The sequence below is a fragment of the Fusarium solani genome, assembly GCF_023522795.1.
Source record: "Fusarium solani strain SB1 chromosome Unknown bctg00000012, whole genome shotgun sequence".
Classification (NCBI taxonomy): Eukaryota; Fungi; Ascomycota; class Sordariomycetes; order Hypocreales; family Nectriaceae; genus Fusarium; species Fusarium solani.
Genome location: NW_027072146.1, coordinates 2,120,246 through 2,138,680, shown reverse-complemented (window position 1 = coordinate 2,138,680; position 18,435 = coordinate 2,120,246). Strand labels below are relative to the sequence as shown.

General features: G+C 23.9%; 2 protein-coding genes across 2 annotated transcripts; one reads left to right on the top strand and one right to left on the bottom strand.

Moving 5' to 3' along the window:
• Positions 1 to 12,446: 12,446 nt before the first annotated feature.
• On the bottom strand, positions 12,447 to 13,552 carry MRS44_016734 (uncharacterized protein; the record flags this gene model as incomplete). Its single annotated transcript, XM_046280117.2, has 3 exons — positions 12,447 to 12,893; positions 13,022 to 13,426; positions 13,517 to 13,552. 3 exons carry the CDS (start codon positions 13,550 to 13,552, stop codon positions 12,447 to 12,449), a joined length of 888 nt encoding a protein of 295 aa, XP_046130673.1.
• A 3,188-nt stretch (positions 13,553 to 16,740) lies between these two features.
• Positions 16,741 to 18,435, top strand: MRS44_016733 (uncharacterized protein; the record flags this gene model as incomplete). Its single annotated transcript, XM_065618158.1, has 5 exons — positions 16,741 to 16,916; positions 17,037 to 17,493; positions 17,591 to 18,142; positions 18,203 to 18,350; positions 18,425 to 18,435. The coding sequence occupies 5 exons, from the start codon at positions 16,741 to 16,743 to the stop codon at positions 18,433 to 18,435; spliced, it is 1,344 nt and encodes a 447-aa protein (XP_065474230.1).

The following is an 18,435-nucleotide window of genomic DNA, read 5'->3' as shown; positions in this document are numbered from 1 at the left end:
TAGTCCCTTTATTTAATAAAATATATTACTTTATTATTAATTTTATTTATATTAAAGATAGCTTTTATAATATATTTTTCTAATTTATTAGTTTTTTATATTAGGCTTATTACTTATTTTTACTTAAATAATATCTTATATTAATTTAAGTAATAAGATATAAAATATTAAATAAAGCTTAACCTTAGGTAATAACTTTAATTTATAGTTATATTTTAATATTTTTTATTTAGTCTTATAAGGTTTAATATATTTATAATTAAGTTTTTTATTTTATTATTTTATTTTAATATTTTTTATTATAAGGTAAATTATATCTCCCTCTAAGAATATTAATCGCTTAATTCTTATTTTATTAATATAGCTTAATATTTTATTTTTAATAAATTTAAGTTTTATTTCTATTTCTTTAAATAGGTTTTTTAGCTAATTATTAATAAAGATTATTTTTAAATAAATAATAATATTATAGAATTATTAATAGGTATCTAAGGTAAATTTAAAATTAATATAAGCTAATATAATCTTTATGCTTTTATTAATTATTATATTATAAGCTAATTAAGCTATTAATAGCTTTTTAATTAAATTCATATATTTATAATTAATATAATATTAAAAATATTATTTTAATATCTAATTTATATATTTAGTTTAATTATTTATTTCCTTATAGTATATTATAGAGAGTTTATAATTAATTCTTAAGTATTTTATAAGGCTTTATTAAAATTTTAAAATATATAATAATCCTTAATTTATAATAATCTTAAGTAATATATTATATATCTTAGTAATATAAAAAGAAAAAAAATAAATATATTCTTTAGTTATTATTAATTTTTTATAAGGTATAAAATAAGAGAATTTTATAAGTATATTTATAATAATAAAAATATTATTATAAAAGTTCTTAATAATTAATTCTTTTTATAAGAGTAATTTAATAATAAAATATATAATAATTAAGTCCTATAATTATTATAAGACTAAGAGTAATTATAATTTCTTATAAGGTTTATAATATTATGCCTTAGTCTTTATATAAAAGTTATATTAATTAATAATTATTAAAATAGTTTTTTTTATATTAAGAAAAATATATATTATTTTAACTTATTCTAAGGTTTTATTAATTCCTTAGTAATTATATAATAAATAGCTATATATTTCTTATATAAGGTTATATTATAGCTTATTAAGTACTTATTATTTATTAATTCATTTAATATCTAAGAGTTATTTATTATATTACTTAATTTATTTTAAGAGTAAATTACTTTATTTTATTATATAAGTTACTTTAATAATAAGATATATTACTTTTATAATTATATTATATTTATAGTATTTAAGAAATAATTTTAGTTATTAATTATAATAATATATGTTATAGTTTATAAAGTTAAGTCTTATACTATGGTCTTTTTATATAAAGTACTTATATATTATTCTTTAAAAGTCTTTATTATATAGCCTTTTATTATATTTAATAATTTAATAATAATATTTAATATAGTCTTTTATATATTATTTATATTTTAAGATATATTTTTATTATATAATTATATCTTATTATTATTTAAGCTAATCTATATATCTAATAATAAGTTATTTAAGTTCTTATATAATAAGTTATATAATAAGTTATATAATAATCTATTTTTCTTATTCTTTTATAAAGTAATATAATATAATTCCTTATTATATCTTAATAAGGGTATTTTATTAAAGGTATTTTTATTTTATAATTTATAAGAATTTTCTTTTTCCTTAGTTTTTTTTATATTTAGGTCTAATTATTAGCTAATTATACTAGCTTTAATATTTTTTATCTTTTTAATATAAATAATAATATAATTAAATTTTAAGAGGTATTTAATATATCTTAGTTATTATTTATTAACTTATTAGGTTTTAATAAAATAAGAAATATTCTTATAATTTATATATACCTTAATATAGTATTTACTCCTTAAGAGGTAATATTAAAATTCCTTAAAAGTATTAATAATTATAAGGAATTCTTTATTATAAATAAGGTAATTAAGTTTTATTTTATATAGCTTATAAGAATAAAATATAATAAGGTATAATAATCTTTTATTATCTTATTATTTAATTTAAGCGCCTAAGACGAAATCTAAGATATTTATTTTAAGTTTAATTAATTAAGATAAATTAAATATTTTAAGTATTAGTTTAATTAAAGTAGATTTCTTAATTTATTATAATACTTATTTAGCTTATATCCTTATTATAAAGCTTTTATTTTTTTTATAAATTTTATTAATAATATAACTATTTTATTTAATATTTTAAGGAATTTATAATAATAATTAATAAAATAGAAGAAGACTTATATTTTATTAATATTAATTAATTCTTTTTAATTTTTAATTACTAAGACTTTTTTAAGGTTTATATATATCTTATTATAAGAGATAATATATCTAAGAAATTTTACTTTTAAGGCATAAAACTTATTTTTCTTAGGTTTTATTAATAACTTAATATCTTATAATATTTATAATACTTTATAGATATATTTTATATATTTTTCTTTTCCTTTAAAGAAAATAAAAATATTAGTTAAGTAATATATAATAACTATATTTAAATATTCTTATAATATATTATTAATTATTTATTTATATTTAATAAATATATTAATAAGTCTAAAAGGTATACTCAGATACTTAAATAATTTATATATATTATAAAAAATAATATTTTATATTTAACTTTTTTTAATTTAAATAAAGTTATAAGCTTTTTTAAGGTTAAAGATAATAAAATATTATATTTTATAAAATTAATTTTTTAACTTATTAATAAAGAATAATAATATATAATCCTTAATTATAATAATATTAAGTATTTTAATATTAATATAAAACTAAAGTATTTTATTTTTCTATAAAATAAATATAATAAGGTATTTAATAAATAATTTACTTTTCTTAATATATCTTTTTTATATTATATCTTTAATATATTTCTTTAATATTAATAATTATATTTTAATAAGTATATAAAATTTATTAAAGCTAAGTTATTTCTTATTAATAAATTTAGTCTCTAAGTTATAATATATATATTTAGGTAAACCTATTTTAAGTTCTTTTATAAAGAGGTTCTTATAAATATAGTATTTCTATAATATATTCTTAAGTTACTTTTCTTTTTCTAAGTTATTATATAATTTCTTTAATTATTTTAGGTCTTTCTTAAGTTTATAAAATTATTATATAATTTATATAATTATTTATTATTATTATTATTTCTATTTATTATAATACTTATATCTTATCCCTATAAGTAAAAAGATATCTTATATTTATTTTTACTTAATTTCTTTAATCTCTTTAATAGAAATTTATGATTTTATATTATATCTTAAGTTATTATTTATTATAGAGAATACCTTATTATTAAAAGAAAATATTTAATTAATTCTCTAAATAAAATATAAGTTATATTATTATAATTATAAATACTTAAATATAACATTATAATATTTATTTAATATAATATTTAATAATATCTTTTAATTCTTTTTTTTTTTATAAAAACTTTAAAGTAATTAATTTTATATTAAATAATTCTATTATTATAATTAAAAGGGATTTCTTCTAGGTTAATAATTAAATAAGGTATTTATTTATACCTCTATAATAACTTAAGCTTATTTATTATTATTAAGTTAAAATAATTTTATTTAGCGTTATTATTTATTAGAATCTTTAATTATTTTCTTTTAATTTATATTTAAATTCTAGGTATTATTACTTATATACTTTATGTATAAAGTAAATAGCCTTTTAAGTAATATATTCTTATATTTATTTACTTATTACCTTATATTAGATAAGATATTTAGTTTTTTAATATTACTATAATATAGTTATAATAATTATATTTATATTTGCTATTTATATAGGCTTTATAGTTATAATTATCTTTTAGGCTATCTTATTATTATTAATAGCTTTTTTTTACTACTATATCTTCTTTATATTTAATATTACTAAGTTTTCCTTATTTTTCTTAATTAATTTATTTCTATTAATCCTTAATCTTATAAGTAATTTATTTTTTCTCTTAGATAATATAATAAAGCTCTAATAAGTATTATACTATAATAATATTAATAGATTTATATTAATAGAATACTTAATACCTTTTTATCTTATCTTATAAGTAAGGTTTATTATTTAATTAATAAGGTAATATAATAAAAAGATAATCTTAATTTTATTTTCTTTTTTAATATTCCTTATATTAATAATATTAATATAATATTTATAAGATATTTATATACTTTTTATATATTAAGTATATATATATATTATCTTATAAGGTAAATAATATTTTAAGGTATTTAGGGTTTTTAGCTAATTCTTTATAATATACCTTAATATAAATTTCTTATTTATTTATTATTTTTATATATTTTTATACTATTTAGATATATTATTCTCTTATATTATTTTAATAATTTTATTTATTTATTATATTTTATTATAATATCTAAGCTTTTATTTTTTATATTTATTATTATATTTCTAAGATTATTTTAAGTAGTATTATAAGTAGATTTAATAAATATATCTAAGGTAGTTATTTTATTAATTATTAATTTTTATAGCCCTATTAATATAATTAATAAGATTATTTAATTAATTCTCCTTATATAATTCTCTTTAAATATCTTTCTTAAGTCTATTAAAAAAATAATATTAAGAGCTATTAATCTTAATTAAGCTTTAAGGCGAGCTAGAAATATTTAGTTTTATATTTAAATATTAATTAAGTTTATTAAAATACCTTAATTTCCCTTTTAGCTTATATCTTTTTATTTATTATTCTAAAGGCTTATTAAAGTATAGCCTTAAAGGCTTTAAAGTCTAAGTAGAGGTTAATAATTTATAATAAAAGTTTAATAAAAGAGGTAATAAGGTATTTCTTTATACTAGGTTTAAATTAAGCTATAATATATTTAATAAGTTATATTATAATATATTAAACCTTATTAGATATTAAAATATATTTTATTAAGTAATAAGTTATAAAAGTATATAGCTATATAAGAAAAATAAATAACTTATAAGTAATCTTATTAAATCTCTCTAGGGGGTTTAACTTTAAGATTTCTCTTATATCTTTATTTTTTATAATAATAATTACTATATTAATACTTTAAATATTATTTATATATTATATATTTTAAGCTTATTATACTTTACTTATTCTTTTAATTAATTTATAAAGCCTATTTATTTTAATACTTATAGTAATAATTTAAGCTTAGAGTTATTTATTTTTTTTATTATTAAAGTTATTTATATTATTTATTTTTTTCTCTTAGAGGTTATATTAAATAAATACTATAAATAAATAATATATAAGTAGAACTTATTAATAATTATTAGTAAGGTTTACTTAAGTAGTTATTATATTTAATATTATTTTAAGTAATATAAGTAATCTTTTAAATAAAAGCTAGTAATATATAATAATTATATAAGTCTTAAGGGGAATAAACTAGTTATATTAGTTTATATTTATAGAGGGGACATTAGTATTATTTTAAATAGGGTATAAGTTATATCTAATAATATAGTTAAAGGTATTAAGTATAACTAAGTTATCTTAATAGCTAAGATAGCTAATATATAAGAAATATATTAGTAATATTTTATATACTTAAGGTGCTTACTTATAGGAAGTCTATAGTGCTTATTTACTTACTTAGATAAGGCTATTATAAGTAAGTATTATATAGAAGTGCTTACTTATATTATAATAGATCTTACTTATTCTTATAGTAATTTTATTACATAGTGGGGTTCTATTATATTAGACCGCCTAGTCTAGTATTTAGCTGTAATAGTATTAAAAGCTAAGTAAAATATTAAAGCTTTAAAAAGTATTATATAAATTAAGGAAATTTCTCTTATTATAATAATATTACTTTAAAAAAGGTTTCTTAAGTAATAATATAAAAAAAGTATTAAGTAAAGATTATTATTAAATAATTAATAATATTATTTTATTTTTTTATATAAATAATTATATTTTTTATTTTTTAAAATATAAATAAAAAAAAAATAATAATATTAATAAAAAATCTATAAAAATTATATTACCTTAAGAGAAAAAAACCCTTTTATTAATTCTTAAAAATAAAAGTTATATAATATACTTAATAAGTAAATAAGCTAAATAAATAAATAAGTTAAAAATCCTAACCTTCTTATTAGAAATTATAATAAAAATATTATAAATTATTTAATTAATTTAAATTACTTATTATATTTTCCCCTAAATATTTTAATTATTACCTAATAAGTCCTTATATTATACCTAGGCTTATTATATATATTATAGCACTAAATACTTAATTTAATTAACTTCCCTTAATTATTATTTCTTAATAATCTTTTTATTACTTATATATTAATATCTATTTAATTAATTAATTATTTTTTTTCCCTTATTATTATAACCTCTTTTTTTTATAATTTAATCCTTTTTACCCTTTAGCGCTAACTTAATATCTTATTTATTTCTTAAAGGTCTTTAACCTTTACTATTAATAAAATAACCTTATATATAATAGCTTTTATTCTTTTTATAAGAGACTATAGAGCTTTAAGGATTAACTCTAAGGAGCTATTATAATATCTTTTAATTTATCTTTTAAGGTATTTAGACTAAGATTTAGCCTTAAGTATAGTCTTTAAGGTCCTTAAGACCTAAGGGGTAAAAAGTTTAGCTCCCTCCTTAGTAGGTATTAAAGTCTATAATTATATATTAAGCTTTAAGATTATAACTTTTAGGTTAAGGGAAATAAGAATAGCTCCTTTAAAAGCCCTCTTAATATTTCTTTTTATTATAATAGCCTTATATATAATATAAAAGGCTAAAAAAACTTAGTTTTTAAAATATATATTATAAAGTATTTAATTAATTACTTTATTTTTTAATTATAGGCCTTCTTAAGAAATATAAAGTACTTAATATTAAGGGGCTAAAATAAATAAGATAAATAAAGTAATATATAAAGCTAAATAATTTTATTTTTCTTATAATATTTTTTAAAATTAATAAATTAATAACTTTTATAATTATTAAAGATTAAGAAATAATAAATATTAATTAATTAATTAATTATATATTAATTAAATTATTTAAGTTACTTAAAATTAATCTTATTATTAATTTAATTATTTTAAGTTATTATAATAATTTAATTACCTAGGAGGTTATTTTCTTAGTATTACTTAGTAAGGTAATATTAGCTTATATTAATAATAAATAATTAAATTACTTAGCCTTTTATATTAATTACTTAAATAATTATAATTTATTCTTAATTTCTAAGTTATATTAATTTTAGCTTTAAATACTTTTTTATACCTATAATAATTATTTTACTTATAATTATACTTATATAAAAACTAGTTTTATTAAAGTTATAAATATTATTTCTTATTATTAAAATTACTATTAAAATTACTATTATTTATATATTTATATAAGCTAAGATATATATATTATATATTTAACTAGATAGGTTTAATTAATTAAACCTATAGACTTTTATCTACCGCTAAGTCTAGCGCTAAGCCCTAGCGCTAATACTTTTTAGGTTTAAACTCTAACGCTAACTCTAGGAATTAATCCCTCTAAAACCTATAATGCTAATAACCTCTATTTCCTAATATAATTACGCCTATAGCTATATAGCTAGATCCTAGCTAGTTATAAGACTTCTTTAATTTTCTTATTTAGCGTTATAAAAGGTATTAATACTAATAATAAGAGTTATAAGCTATGCCTTATATAGGTATATATTATTATTATCTCTTAAGCTATTAAGGAAACTAATTTTTTTTTAGGCGAGATACCTATATTTCTTTAGCTTTCTTTTAAGGGCCTTTAATAAAAAAAGCTTTTCTCTAATAAAATTAAATTAATTATCTATATTATAACTAGGTAGAAAGAGGCTAAGTAAAAAAAAAAGAAGGTTATAGCTAAAGATCGCGAGTTTAACCTAAACCTTTTATTTAGTAGGCTATATACCTACTATAATACTCTAAATAGCTCTATATAATATTATCTCTTATAGCTTATTATAAGTGCTTTTTATGCCCCTATAAAGCTTATAGACCTCTTTAGTAAGGTTATCTTAGTTATATAAAAAGGTATACCGATAGGTATTAGCTGCGCTGCTTTAATCCGCTAGTTAAAGGTCTTTACTAAAAGCTATCGCGATCTCGTTAGTATATTATTAATTAGTTAGCCGGTCATAGATTAGTTAACTAGTTAGTTATAGTTATTATTAGTTATGGTTAAACCTCCTCTCATGAGGATAATAAAAGTATAATCCTTTAAGATTTTAACCTCTTTAAGTAATTAAGAATTATAAGGATAATTAGAAGGTTAATATTAGAGAGGAGCTATTACGCAAAGGGGTTAAATTTTAATTACTTTAGCTAGTTAAGATATAAGCTATTTATTATAAATAGAGCTAGTTTTAGCGCGTTATTAAAGCTATTAATAATTATATAGATAAACCTTATTAATTTAAGCCTATTAAGGCCTTAGGCTTTAGGTATAGAGCCTTTATTATTAAAATTACTAAGATATTAATTAAGATACTTTAATCCTTATTTTAGGTAGCATAAAGTAATAAAATAATAAATATTATTTAATTAAATATTATACTTCGCGATTATATTTACTATAAGCTAAAACTAATTATAAATAATTATTAAGTTTTTATATTTAGCTCTTTAGTAATTATATTTATAAAAGAAATATATTTTAAGGTCTAGGTATTACTTAATAAAGTTATAAGCCTAATATATATTAATTAATAGCGCATCGTAGTTAATAAGTAATTAATTAGTTATTTTTTTTATATTATATAGCTATAAGAGAAATCCTTATAAATCTAAGTTAAAAATAAATAAGGATTTATTTTTTTAAATTAAATAGCTTATATAAATTTAAGATAATATTATATTAAGATTAAATACCTTTTTATTAGTAACTTAAAGTATAATAATTAATTATATAAATCTCTATAATATATTAGATTTATAGGTTTAAGTTATTTTAAATAGCCTAAAAGGTAAGAAGTATTTTAGCTTTATAATTAGACTCTAATATATTATATAATTAAGAATTAATTAATTAAATAGAGATAATATAAGTTAAGGGATTTTTAACTTACTCGCTTATTTAGCTTACTTTCTTATTAAGTATATTAAGACTAAGAGAGCTATTAGTTATAACTTTTTTAAGTTATTTATATTAATAAGATATATTATTTTCTTTTTAATATCTTATTTTAATTTAAACTAATTATCTTAATAATATAAAAAGAATTCTCTTTTAATAATAAATTAATATCCCTAGGAAATATTAACTTATATTTAAGAAAAATAAATATAATTATATATATTATAGTAATAATTTAATTAAATATTACTTTTACTATAAATAAGCTTATAAAATTTAATTAAAACCTAAGCCCTTAATACTATTAGGCCATTAATTAAGTCTTATAATATTTATTTTAAATTAAGAAATATATCCTTAGCTTTAAAGTAAATTAAGGATCTTAGAAAGATATACTTCTTATAGCTATTAATATAAGCTTTATTAATAATATATAAAACTAAAAAAGCTTTTAAGTATTTATTATAAGGCTATTTAGAGAAATAATTACTTAAAAGGTAAATAAATAAAATATAATTATTATATTTATTATAGAGATAAAGCTCTTAGCTCTCTTATAAGCTATTAAGAAAGATATCTTTATAAGCTAATTATTATTTACCTTAAGAGTTAACTTTATAGGGCTAATAACTTAATAAGGTTTAATAATATGAGTTAAAGTTATAATTTAATATAATAATTAATAAATAATTTACTTTATTTAAGTAAAGCTTATTTAATTATATATAAAGCTTTATTATATAAATATATATAATTATTAGCTAAGGTAAGAAAGTAAAAAAAAAAAGTTAAAGTAAAATATATTTTTTTAAATAAGCTTATTATTAATAACTTATTAAAAATTCTCTTATTAAATAAATTTAAATAATCTTATATTTAACTTAGCCTAAAAGATATCTTAGTAAGGTTATAATAAAAAAGGAATTAAAAATTATTTAATTAATAAAAAAAATATATAATTATATAATACCTTTATTAAAGCCCTTAAATTAAAGCTTAAATAAAGAAATAAAAAGCTAGATTCTTAAATTATTAGCCTTAAAGGCCTTAATAAAAGAAATTATATAATTATATACCTTTAATAAAAATATATAAATTAAAGCTTAAAAGAGGCTATTAAAATTAAGTTATTAAGAAAGAAAATATTAAGTAAATAAATAAAAAATATAAGGTATATTATAAGTTTATTATAAAAAAAATATAAGGCTTATTTATATTAATAATAATTAAAGCTAATAATAAAATAAATTTTTCTTAATAAAGCTAAAGGCCTATAATATTAAAAGACCTTAGGCCTAGAGAAAAAGGATAATAAGTATAAAAAAAAAATTAAAAAAATAAATATAAATAGCTTAATTATTATTAAATAAATTATTACTTAGGGAATTATTATTATTATTAATAATATATTATTATTAAAAAAATAACCTCTAAGAGCTAACCCTAGGGTAATTTATTTATAAGTATTATAAATTAGAGGTTTCTTAATATATAAGATAATATAATTAAGGGCTAAGTTATTTTAATAAGAAAATAAAAGCTATAAAAAATTAATATTATTACTTAAAGCTAATTTATTAATATTAACCTTTTTAAGATAAGAGGTATTTTTATAGTTATTAAGCTATAAGATAGCTTCTTTAAGAGTATAAATAAAGAAATTATTAATAATATATAAAAGTATAATAATTATTATATAAGATTAGATCTTAGAGAAAAAAAAATTAATATTTACTTATAAGCTATATAAATTAATTATAGAGATCTAAGGGGAAAAAAAAGATATATATTAATTATAAAAGAAAAAAGGTTAATAATTATTAAGAAAAAATTAGCTCTTAAAGTATTATTTTATTTTTTAAGATAGCCCTAATAAAAATACTTAGAGCTAATTTAATTAGGTACTTAAAGATTAAATTCTAAGTAAAACTATAATTAACTAAGGTAATAGCTATTTACTTAACTTAATAATAAGATTAATTATTATCTAAGTTATTATATTATTATTAAAGGCCCTTTATAGCTATTTAATAAACTTAAGTTATATATAAAAGCTCTAAGGGTATTTATAAGAGGTTAATAAAAATAAAAAAAAATAAAAATTAAGATTACTTATTATATTATACCTCTTATAATTATAATTATAAAAAATATAAGTCTTTAATTTATTATTAATTATATATAATAAAATAAGATCTTAATAAGCCTAAGTAATATAATAAAAATATAATATCTTATTAATTATATAATTAATAAAAATATAATTAAGGTTATAAAAAATATAAATTAACTTAATAATATATATTATAAAAAGAAATATAATAAAAAATAATATTAATATTTAAATTAAAAAAAAATATAAAGAGGTTATATCTAATTAGAAATTAATACCTATAATATTAAAGCTACTTAGACTTAAATATTTTAAGCCCTTAGTAAGGATTAAAATAAATAAGCTATTATAAGTATAAAAAAAATAAAAATAATTTTATTTATATTTAAATAATATAAAAACCTAAGAGAATATATAAAGATATCTAAGCCTTAATTAAAGGCTATCTTAATAAAAAAAGCTATTTTAAGATAATATTAATAATATTAAGGTAATACCTTTATACTAAAAGGGTATATTAGATTAGGCCTTATATAATAGCTCTAAGGGTAATTATATATCTTTAATATTAGGCTAAGTAATCTCTAGATTATTAGTATATGAGGCCTAATTAAGAAGGCTATATTATAGCTTAAAAGAGAAAGAAGGGATTCTCTTAAGAATAATAATATAAGTAATATATATAGGTTTAAGGATAAGCCTAACTTATTAATAAATATAATAATTAATTTTAATTAATTAGATACTTTATTATGTTTTTATTTAATAATTTTTATTAATAGTTAGGATTTTTAATTGCTTTGCTTATGCGGTTAGCTTGCTTATAGAGTATGTTATATCCCTTTAAAAAGAGTTAAATACTTATATATTGTAATAAATTACTACTAAAAAACCCCTTTAAAAATTTAACTATTAAATACTATTTTTAATATTTAAAAATAAAACCCTAGTGTTAGAAAAGCAGGCAAGCATGCTAAGCAGTTATTAGTTTAATTAACTCCATCCGCTCAAGCAGGAAGTTTCTTTTTATAATCTAGACAAAGTGCCACCTATTAAATCACAAAGCCTAGGGACTGCCCTAGAATGAAGCGACGACAGAGTGCAAGACATTATCTGCAGACTCAGGCTTAAGTCCTAGTTTCTCGTCCCAGAGCAGCCCGGTATGGTCGCCGAGGTTCTTATCCTTCCCGAACCAGATAGACTGCAGTAGATCCAAGACGCCCGAGTAATCATGGCTCTTAAGCTTCTCGTAACCCTTCTGACGAATCTCAGCGGTTGAGACATGGGTGACTTGGAATTTCTTGCCCGTGACTTTCTCGGCAGCTTCAAGGAGCTTGTTCTGGGTTGTCGTGGTACTCGAGATGTAAACAAATTTATTGGCAGTCTGATCCAGGTTCCGCAGAGAAGCGGCAACTCCGCGGCCTACTTGGCCCAGGGTGCTGACTGTCAGAGGAACATCGCCACCATCGTAGAGGGTAGCCTTTTTCGTCTTTAGATCGACACCCAGGAAACCGGCGGTCAATCCCTTGAGTTGCATTCGTTAGCTAAGAACCTTCCATCAAGACCTCATCTAGAGTAGACCAGACCGGAGAGCCCACTTGAACTCGAGGTGCATATCAGAACGAGCGGGGTAATGTCAAGAAGCGGACTTACCATATCAAAAAAGGGACCCGAGATGACACCAACCCAGTTTATCTGGCTCTCGTGCTCCTTAAGGTAGTCCACAACAGACGACTTGTCGCTAGCAAAGGGCAAGGCACTTTTTATATATGGGTTTGTGGTATCGCTGCCAAATTCACCGGGCAGGAATACCTTCACAGAGGCCTTGATGGCGGCATCGATGAGCTTCTTCTGGTCTCCAAGGGCGCCAAAACCCACGGCGGCAATGACGGCATCTTGACCCTTGAACGCCTGGACAAGAGAATCGGGCGAGTAGTCGCTCTGAACCGCCTTAACGCCATCCAGAAGCGACGCACCAGACTGTCGCGTCAGGCCAGAGACGTTAAAGCCAGCCTCGACGAGGTGGTTCACCAGAGGGCCACCAAGGTTTCCAGTTGCCTGAAGAGGTAGGTGAGCCAATGACTTGCGAGATGCAAGACCATCTCACTGGTGGGGCGAGGGGACTAAGAAATTGAGGCTGCTACATACACCAGCAACAATAACGTTCTTGATCTGGATAGACATATTGGTCGACTATAGACAAATGGCACCCTGGAGAATATCCTCTGGACGTGGATTGGGAGGTGTAGAATTCCGATGGTTGACGAATGGATTGTTTAAGTTGATAGAGCTGATAATGGTGTAAAGACTGGGGTGACACTCCCGTTGTATGTGAAGAAATGGGTGTTTATATAAGAATACGATAGATTGGGTCCTTCACAGGATGGCACCAGGATGATGTATTGCGCGCGCGTAGGGTCGCGCGCGCGCCGGAGTGTCTAAACCGCCCCGACTGACTAACTTAATGCATCTAGGAGAAAGTTACAAAGTTGTTGCCGCTTAGTCATTTTTACATGCTTTGTGGGGCCCAATAGGCGCACGGGTACCCCTGTGCTTAAGATTTCACTGGACCCGTGCGAATGTAAGCCTACATCGGCTATCACCACGGCCCAATGCTTTGTGATACCCTCCAAACTCCGTCAAGTACCGAACACACCCTGGACCGTCTGTAACAGAAATTAACTCTGAGGCTGCGTCTCAGGCTAGCTTAGCGGCCGACTCCCCCCTGCTCACTATTTCAACTGGTGACAATTGGCGATAGTGACCTTCCGGTGGCGTTACCTGGTATTCCATCAGACGGAGGAGTCGGCCTGGGTGACTGATACTGTTGAATTGGCAACATAGTAGGCAATAAGGGAAGCACCACTAACTAGAGTGGCGCGCCATGCTTTTTGGCCTAGTGGTTACTTTCCGACAGATACATGGGCACCCAGGTGCCTAAATAGACTGGCGCGCCCGGGTGCGAAAATTATATCAGCACCCTGCCCATGCTAACCCCGTTTTCCACCTTCAGCGCGTACCGCCCCTAATTTCAGTGCCTAAATGCTTTAAAGTGTTGAATATGATAGGGTGTTACATGTGGGTTAAGTATCGGATTGCTTGAGTGTAGGTCAAGATGTGATTATATCTTATTGCTTATATAGCTTCTAGCTATAGGAGCTAGCATTTGTTAGATTACTTAAGTGTAGGTTAAGATATAATTATTCTTCTTACTTATAGAACTTCAAGCTGTAAGAGCTAGTTTTAACCTTAATATAAGGGAAGAAAAGTATATTTTTAATTTAGCTTAATCTAGCTAAGAGGTAGCTAGATTATTATTATAATTAGCTAACTTGCTTATATTAGTTTAATTATATAATTTAATTTAATATACCCTTTTAGCTTTAAGATATTATCTTATTATTATAAATTACTTACTATAAGTTATATAAAAATTATATAGGTCCTAGGGGAATAAACCGGTTATATTAGTTTATATTAGTAGAGGGGATACTAATATTATCTTAAATAGGGTATAAGTTATATCTAGTAATATACTTAAAGGTATTAAGTATACCTAAGCTATATTAATAGCTAAGGTAATAAGTATATAAGAAGGTATATATGCGTATATATATTATATACTAAGGCTAGGGTATCTAATTATTATCCCTATTATATTAATTCAGGTGATCCTATAAGTAATCATAGTAATTAGAAAGGCGATTACTATGATTATTCTTAGTATATAGGTAATCGCGCCCTGGTTAGTAGAAACTTATAGGGATCCTTGCTATTACATAGCAGGTGCTTTATTAGGTCGTGATAGGTTAATATATTCCTTTTTAAAGAGATATAACTACTTGGAGGTTTAAAGATAATAATATAATTAATAAAATAAGATATTTTTAAAAGCTAAGTTAGAAGCTTATAATAATAATAAAAAAATATATAAATTTAAAGATAAAAATAAGAAAAAGAATTAATAATAAATATAAAAAAAGAGAGCTCTTATAGAAATATTAATAAGAAAAGAAAATTTTAAACTAATAAGACTTAAAGCCTTATAAAGGCTTTAATAAAGCTAAGCTTACCTAGACTTATTTAATATATCCCTACTTTTAATAGTAAAAAGGGAGAATAAAAATAATATATAATTACCTTTTAGCTTTACCTAGCTATCTAATAGTTTTATCCTTAATTCTTTCTAATTAAGTAAAACTCCCTTTAGGCTAAATAAAACGCCCTTTAGGCTAAGTTATAGGGTACTTTATACCTAGTTATTAATAAAAATACAATCAGGGGTTAAAGCAGAATGAACGCTTTAGGATGCGCCACCATAAAATGCGATTTTATATAGTTTGAAAATAGACATAAATAAAGAAATAAAATAGCTAGCATAAAGAAAAAAAAACCATATATAAAAAAAATTAAATAAATAATATATATTTTTTAGAATCTTTTAGTAAAGATTCTTAGTTTTATTTATTTTTTTATATAATAACTAATTTTTAAATATAAGTGCTATAGGTTAGTAGTCTCTATACTAAGAACATAGAAGCCTTAGTGCTAGAAATATAATGTGATAACCTTTTTATAGCGCTTATTTAAACTCTAGAATTTATTATATTTTTTTAAAGCTTTATATTTATACTTAAAAGATAAAATAAAATTGTTTTAAAAATATTATATAAATTTATCTTATTTCTAGTCTTAATATAATTTTTTAAATTATTTTTATCTAACTTATATACTTATTTATTTATATTTTTACAAAGTAGATTTTAGTAGGTTTTACGTGGCGCACTGTGATGTATTCGTTGTGTTTTGGACCCAAATTTTAAGTCGCATGGCAATTCTGCTAATAAAGCGGAAGTTAGATCAACAAGTTGCATGTCTCAAGGAACACGGAGACAAAGGATAAGGTTCCCAATAATCCCCTTTTCGGCTAGTTCGGATCCTTATGTCCGGGACCGAAGTCCGACATAGCCTCTAAGGCCGACACTATACGTACTTAACCGTTTTTGTCGCCGAATCGGCACCGGTGAGAGTAGGGATTCATTCGCGGTTAAAAACTCCTCATATATGCTTACCCCTTTATTTAAAAGACCCTAAATAGCTAAATAACAAACCAAAGCGTACTTTCACATGAGGATCGCGCAGCTTTATAAATGCCCCTACTGCTCTCTTTAGGTGCCTGTCCTTTCTTCCCCTCTATTCCGGTATCAAATACCCCGACATCGCTTAACGCCACCGAACAGTCATGCCCCGAACGCCGGGCCGCGCCTTTCTGGATCCAAGTTGAATAAAAAACTCCGAATTTATTCCAGAACCACACCGGCCCAAAAGAACAGTTCCCAAACTCTCGGACGGAGAACACGAGAACCCCAAGGATGGTGGCCGGACCACGCACGTCCTCGAACGCTGAGCATGAAAGTTCCCAGGTGGACGATCATGTAGACGAAAATGGAGGCTGGGACGGCCCCGACGACCCAGACAACCCAGCAAATTGGCCTCGACACAAACGCAATTGGAACGTCGTCTTGGTTGCCTTGGTTCAGCTCTTGTCGTAAGTCGAATAGAGATTTCTATATATACTGTCTTTCCTCCTGAAGACTGCACTTCCTTGGTGGCCATAGATAGCAAGCTGGGCTGGGAACTGATCGAAAAGATGCTCACATGTCTATAGCAATCTTGGTTCTACCATGTTTGCCCCAGGAGCAGCCAAACTGATGAAGGATTTCGGTTCCGCATCACACACGGTCGCTAGCTTTTCTGTTTCTATATACGTCCTTGGCTATGCTCTTGGACCCCTACTATTCGCCCCTCTTTCTGAAGTATTTGGAAGAATACCGATCTATATTGTCACTAATGTGATGTTTCTTGCCTTTGTCCTCGCTTGCGGTTTCGCCACCAACCTATCAATGTTTATTGTATTTCGTTTCATCAATGGCGCCGTCGGATCCGCCTCTCAGGCACTAAGTGGAGGCACCTTAGCTGACCTCGTCCCAAGGGAGGAACGAGGAAAGTGGATGGGGTTGATTGTTCTTGGCCCAATCATGGGGCCGACTATTGGTCCCATCGCTGGAGGCTTCATTAGCCAGTACATTGGATGGAGATGGGTCTTCTATATCCTTGCTCTCACGGTAAGTCTACATTACCAGTTACTGCTCTTCTCTTCTCTTCCCCCCATCCAATTCCGTCCCTAATCGTTGATTTTTGCCAGCTAATATCATCACGCAGTGGGGAGTCTTCCTTATTCCAGCCCTCATCTTCATGCGGGAAACATATGCACCAGTTATTCTACGCCGCAAGTTTGGCCGCAAAGATGAAGGTAGTGCTTTTCAGGGCGAGCCTATTCTTACTCGACTTCGCAAGAGCATCGGGATGCCTTTGAAACTCCTTTTCTTTTCACCCATCTTGTTCTTTCTTTCCCTATATGTCGCGTTCAGCTTTGGCCTGATGTATCTCCTATTTACAACCTTTAGTACTGTTTTCCGTGACCAGTATGGCTTTTCGGTTGCGATTTCTGGCCTCTCATACATTGGGCTGGGTGTCGGTATGTTGGGTGGTGTCATAGTCCAAGGAAGGCTCAGCGACCGAATCATGAAATCCCGTGAGGCGGTGAGAGGGGGCGAACGAAGACCGGAAGACCGCTTGGTCATGATGGCTTATATGGCGCCAAGTCTGCCGATAGGGCTCTTCTGGTATGGCTGGGCAACTGAGAAACAAGTTCACTGGATTATGCCTATCCTCGGAACTGTTTTTGTGGGTGTCGGATTCATCTGCATTCTGGTATGCCCCCACTCGATCCAGCAGCCTTTGACGCTCCTATACTAATATGTCACTTTACAGATGTCTGTCATGATGTATCTTGTTGACGCCTTTAACTTCAAGTACACTGCGTCAGCCCTGGCGGCAAATACCCTTCTGCGCTCGCTGGGAGGAGCGTTCCTGCCACTTGCGGGACCTAAAATGTATAGTAAACTGGGCCTTGGTTGGGGTAATTCATTGCTTGGCTTTTTAGCAGTAGCTTTTATTCCTTTGCCTTGGATATTTCTTTACTACGGCAAGCAGATAAGGCTTAG